General features: G+C 42.9%; 1 protein-coding gene across 1 annotated transcript in view; it reads left to right on the top strand.

Moving 5' to 3' along the window:
- Positions 1-872: 872 nt before the first annotated feature.
- Positions 873-6,000, top strand: part of FREM1 (FRAS1 related extracellular matrix 1) — a gene marked incomplete at its 5' end in the record, with an annotated part of 46,197 nt that continues 41,069 nt past the window's right edge. Inside the window, 6 exons of the mRNA XM_010296077.1 lie at positions 873-1,217; positions 1,707-1,849; positions 2,429-2,625; positions 3,829-3,919; positions 4,963-5,130; positions 5,671-5,879. Coding sequence (XP_010294379.1) covers positions 873-1,217; positions 1,707-1,849; positions 2,429-2,625; positions 3,829-3,919; positions 4,963-5,130; positions 5,671-5,879 — 1,153 coding nt within the window. The remainder of the gene's footprint in view (positions 1,218-1,706; positions 1,850-2,428; positions 2,626-3,828; positions 3,920-4,962; positions 5,131-5,670; positions 5,880-6,000) is intronic.

Raw genomic sequence — 6,000 nt, 5'->3', positions numbered from 1 at the left:
AAGGTCCTTTCCAACCTAGTGTATCTGTGATTCCCATTAAGTGCAGGGAGCAGTGAATCAGCTCAACGTTTTGAATGTTCTTTTGTTGGGTTTGGTAACTCCAGTCCTAGAGGTAAAGAAAAGCCCTGAAAGAAAGAGGTATGGATGTTGTTATTCCCTGCCTTCTGTCATCTTTCACAGGTTTTTGTTTGGAAGTGAGGCAGTTATTTCTCCATCCTAAAGTTTGCCCATAATTCTCTTCAAGTAAGGAACAAAGGGAGTGCGTGGGTGGGTGTTGTTCTGCTGATGTTACACAGCATGAAGGGCAAAAAAATATTTTCCTTGGAGGCCCTGGGGAGATCATCTCTTCCAGCACCAGCCTGCAGTTCTCAAAACTTTTAACTTGCCTGAATATTTGTGTGTGTGTCTAGTGAAACAGATGTGTAAGATTGTCTTATTAGCGACAGTAACCTCAATATGCAGAAAAATCAAGATTCACAAACGTTATTTTTTACTTGCAATGAAATGCTGAACTGTATTTATAAAGCATATTCTCACTGATGTTTAAAATACATGTAAAATGTTCTGATAAGAAAGTAGAGGTTGAAATTAAAGTGGAGAACAGTCGCAGTTACAAATCCTTGATATCTCCAGTTATCTTTAGTGCAATGGACATTTGGAGGATTTTCTCTGCTACCACAGTTGCAAATTCTACATTCTTATTAACTATTCCAGCTTCTACAAACTTGTTTCCAGTAGGTGAAGTTATGTGTGATTTTGTTAGTTAGAAATGCATTCTGCTCTCTCCCTTAATAATGTTCATATTGATGGAAGGATTCTCCTCTGGGCTGAACTGCACATTTTTGATGCGCTTTCTTCCACTGTTTTGACAGGAGGGAAAGGATTCATGTTCACAGTCTCTGACATTCAGGCTGGAGTTGTTCACTACCATCATGATGACAGTGATTCTACTAAGGACTTTGTGGTATTTAGGATTTTCGATGGCCCCCACAGTATTCGCCATAAGTTTCCAATCAATATTCTCCCTAAAGATGACAGCCCTCCATTTCTTATCAGCAATGTGGTCATTGATGTTCATGAGGGACAGACGATCCTGATTCAGGGCTCCATGCTTCATGCGTCTGACATGGATTCCAGTGATGATTACATACTATTCAATATTACCAAGCCACCAAAGGCTGGAGAAATCATGAAGAAACCAGGACCAAACTTGATAGGTAATGAAACACATCCACAATAGCACACTTTTATTTGTCCCCTCCTTTTTTATCTACCTTAAATATTAGAATTAGACAACTTATTTTCGCTCAGGACAAATCACGGCAAATTTGGACTTCTTTCGTTACAGTGCAAGTCCCCATCATTAACTAATGTTGGTCTCTGCACCAGGTTATTACTATACCTGTGAACACAATTTATCCCATAATTCTTCCATTCAAATTCTCTTTTGTCCTCTGAACAGGTCTTTAGGCCCATTTGCTGTGTTGCTTCATTTTTTGAATGATCTTTAAGTGACACAGAAAATAAGTTGATTACCTTCAGAAAATGTGGAAGACAATGAGATAACACTTCAAAGGGCTTTCCCTAGTTAGTGTGAGAAAGGGGGCATTATGCTTTACCAGTTACTCACACAGCTAATGGACAATTTATATGAATTATTGAAATCATACACTGTTCAATAGAAGATACCTTCTTCAATTTAACAGGGTATTCTGTCAGCAGTTTTCTTCAGAGGGATCTATTTAATGGAATAATTTACTATCATCATTTGGGAGGAGAAGTATTTGAAGATTCTCTTGAATTTGTGCTGTGTGATAGCCATGACCCTCCCAATCTCTCAGAGCCACAGGTATGAAACCAAAGCATCTTTGGCAGAGTCTGGCCTTTTTCCTTTAAATGGCTAATGATTTTACACCTTCTGATAGACTTTCAAATCAAACTGGTACAGATCTTTTCTGTTTGCTATCACCACGGTCATCACCACAAATAATGTTCTTCAGAGCTAGCTCTTGTTCTTGCTTTCCATGGGGTAATTCTCTCTGCCTGGCCACAGAGAGACAAGTTCATTGCAAAGACTTTTTTCTACACTGTAAAATGAAATGTTGAAAACAGATTAGATTTGGACATGGTACAAACAAACTAAACAGCTCTCCTGAAGTCAATGGTGAAGACACTACTTATTTCACCCAACATACTGAAATTAACTTTGCTTTTAATTCAAAAGGAAACCGCTAAGATTCATAGGCTTTGCATTAACTGTTGTGTACCACCATTACACTTGTGTTCATGGTATGGCATAACAGCCACAACCTCTATCTCATATTCTAGTGATCCACTTACTTTTGCGTGTGCATGCTTGCAAATAGTTGCTTGGACACTCTCTTACTGAGAGGAATGGCTGCTGATTTTACTGTCTTCCTGATTTCAGGTGATGATGGTGCACATTACCCCTGTGGATGATCAGCTACCCAGAGAAGCACCGGGAGTGACTCGTCACCTGGTTGTTAAGGAGACTGAGATTGCTCACCTAACTAAGAAACATCTCCACTTCATAGATGTGGAAGAGCAAGACAGGGAACTCACATACACCATAACGACTTCCCCATTTTTCTCTTGCACGCATGAGTAGGTGTGACCTGCCATACCTTTCAGGTGGCACAGGGCAATGACCCATGAAAGAGGAGCAGCCTCAGTGGCAGTAACATGCTTGTGTCTCAGGTTCTTCATCTGTTTGCTTACAGTGCAGGTGACAATACCTGGGTGCAGCTCTCCTGTTGATAAAGAGTGACCTAGAGCTGAAAGCAACAGAAAAATACACAGAGTAATAAAAAAACCCAAACATAGTTTAGCAAGAAATGAGAAGGAGGAAAGCACCTGAAATCTTTTCTTTCCTTTTGTTGGACTTGCATTTTACACCAGCCTGTGGGATCCTGTACAGCCTTGAACACAAGTCACAGCACCTCTCCTAACCTATAGAGTGGGGCTTGACCTGGGCCTGCCCCAGACTGAGAAGATGAGGTGCTGCAGTTTTTTTAGGGTATTTATTATCGCCATGGCACTGTGAAGGATTCCTGGTCCTGGGCCAGGAGCCTGTGGAGCAGAATGCAGGCAGAGCAAGTTATGAGGGGAACAGGGGTACGGGATGAATGGGTGTAGTAGCAGTTTACATGTCACTAATGCTGTTTCACCCTTTGGAAAATTCATGACAGCGTTGGCAGCAATTTGCTAAACAGAAAAGTTTAAAATCCAGCCATTGTACAGTTTAAGCTGAAGGCCAACACTTTCAATTTTGACCTCAAGCAACAGGGGTTCAGTACGCAGCTGTGGAAGAAGGACTTTTTGGCTGTTCCCCTATTCAGTCAAGTAGCCACGTGGTTACCCAGCTTGCCACGTACTGCTGTTGGAAAGCTGGCTTGCTGGAAACTGGTTCGTTTCAGAAGTTTGTACGATGCATGGAAAGCAGAAATAATTAGTTTTTCTACATAAAGATAAATGCAGGTATGTAATTAATAAGAACGTGACAGGCGAGACTTGCAGGTGGTGTAAATGGTATCTGGGGTGTGCAGAGACACGCCTGTAGCAAACCCAGCGCTCGCTTATAAGGTATGCAATGATTTTTCATGGCCACCCTGAAAAATATTTCTTGTGGGCAGTTTCCTGTGATAATGTTTAAATGAATAACAAGGACAGAAGAAAGATACATGTTTTTCCTTTCAATGCAGTGGGAGTGGGAAGTTAATTTGAAATGTAAGACTGAGCTGTGTGACTGTTGTTTTTCCTGTTCCTTGGTATTGCTAACCAGGATGTGACATGCCTGTTTCTGTACAGCCACTCAGATGCTGGGAAGCTGTTTATGGTGGACACCATCCCCAAGCTGGCCAAGGATCCTGCTGCTGTTGCACTGCGGACATTTACTCAGGTTTGTTACGATACCATCACCAGTTCTAAACAATTTAAAAAAAAACGTTACAAGCGTACAGCTTCTTTTTGGAAGGAAAACAAGAGCTGCAAAATGAAGAGCAGTATCATGAGCTCTGCTTAAGAAGCTGAACATTTTGCTAATTCTGTTCCAGCTCTTAAAACAAATTTCCATCATGCTTCAGTTCTGCAATACGTAAGCACAACTCTCCCGAAACCAGCAGGGGCTGCACTTGCTCAGGGTAGGCTGAATTTGGCTCCAGCATGTTGTTAAGAGGAAGGAAAAAATACACAAAATGTGGAAACGAGACCTTGACAGTTTCCTGCTTCTACTCAGTGTCTCCACCAATAGACATGGTACAGGCTGGAACAGGCTTTTTCAGGGTTTTCTTGTTCAGTATTCATGCTTCTGTAGCTTGACAGATGTCTTATGAATATTAGTAAAAAGTGCCCTGTTTTATATCATGCTGTACGGTTAAGGTTGCAAAATGGTGATCATTGCAGTACCATATGAGAGGTCTGAGCCTACAAGTCCTTAATCACGTGGCTAACATGGATGTCTGGATGCAAGATTTTAGTGATTATTTTAGCCTCTTTCACTGGCCTGCCCTCACCTTGGGAAGCAGGGTGTGCAGTTTATTCATACTGGCAAGGTAAAATTCAGCTGCTATGGGAGATGCCACATTAAAAGTTATGTATTCATGAGTTGTTTATTTTAGTCACAGTTAGAAAAGGCCCTGGGACCACCGTTCTTAAAGGGCTCCACCAAGAAGGTAAAGCCATTGCCTCTGTTATCACTTATAAACCATGTCTGTGTTTTTTGCTACAGGTTTGAGTACTTGAACCTGTACTCGCCTGATCTGTAGCTAAAGATGTATTTCATCAAGGTATTGCCAGTAGCTAAAGAGCGCGTGCAAAGTTTCTGGAGTTAATTTTGTCAGTTCGGATAACATCTAATCAGGGGATGAGAAAGGACTCTAATGTCCTGAATTATGGCTACTCGCATTACCTCTTCTTACATACTCCACACTTCTGTTTCTGCAGCATGCTGTGAACTATATGAAAGTAGCCTACATGCCGCCGCTGCAGGACATTGGGCCTGAACCTCAGCAAGTCCATTTTATTTTTTCCGTCAGCAATCAGCATGGTGGCACTTTGTACGGGATCTGCTTCAATATTACAATTCTTCCTGTGGATAATCAAGCCCCAGAGGTAGGGTGGTGATGAAGGTGAGAAGGAAGGACTTGGAAATGGCTTTGGGTAGAAACAGAAATGCAGAGAGATGTCCTGATCTGACTGAAATAAAAAAATAAATCTTCCATGGGATCAGGGTTTCAGTGTCTTGCACGTAGCCTGCATTCAGACTGAAGTGGAAGGCAAAGTCTGGTGAGTGTGCAAGGTGACTTTTTTCTGCCAACTAAGCTGAGGGCATCTCAGCATCTGAGTGGCTGTACGAAGATAAGTATGTCACGTCTTGGTTAGCAAAACTGCATCCCTCCCCTTTGTGTTGTTTATTGCCCGTGAAGGCCAGGAGCCTCTGTGAATGGGACCACGACTGGGCTGCACATATTAGGTCCTATTATTAGTAAATTCCCCAGGTTTTCCTAAAACAGGAGAAAAGAGTACAGCCGTTGGCATTTTGGTTTTTAAGGTGTCACACGCCCTCATACCAGAGCAAATTGAAATCACCCTGCTTGGTGTATGTTTGGGGGTGCAGTAGAAAAGAGAGTTCGGCGTTTCTCCTCCATGCAGGTTTTTACGAGCCATTTGCGAGTGGAAGAGGGTGGCTCAAGCCCTGTCACAGAGAGACACATTCTCATCTCTGACGTGGACACGAAATGGGAGCATCTCTTCCTCCTCCTGCAGAGACAGCCTCAGCATGGGGTGGTGGAACTGGATGGCATTCCCGTCAATGACAGTGACAGGCTTTCCTGTGAGGACCTGCGTGCCCTGGCAGTCAGGTTAGAAGGGTGGCTGCCTTCTCCTCTTGCGGCGGCGGAGTCTCGCAGCTGGATGAGCGACAGCCCTGCAGCGAAGTGGCGTGAGGTGCAGAGGCTGCAGCCGGAGCTGCTCCAGGCCGAG

The sequence above is a fragment of the Phaethon lepturus genome, unplaced genomic scaffold (genome assembly GCF_000687285.1).
Source record: "Phaethon lepturus isolate BGI_N335 unplaced genomic scaffold, ASM68728v1 scaffold44781, whole genome shotgun sequence".
NCBI lineage: Eukaryota > Metazoa > Chordata > Aves > Phaethontiformes > Phaethontidae > Phaethon > Phaethon lepturus.
Note: the sequence above shows the minus strand (reverse complement) of the source record. Positions and strands in the feature narration are given on the sequence as shown.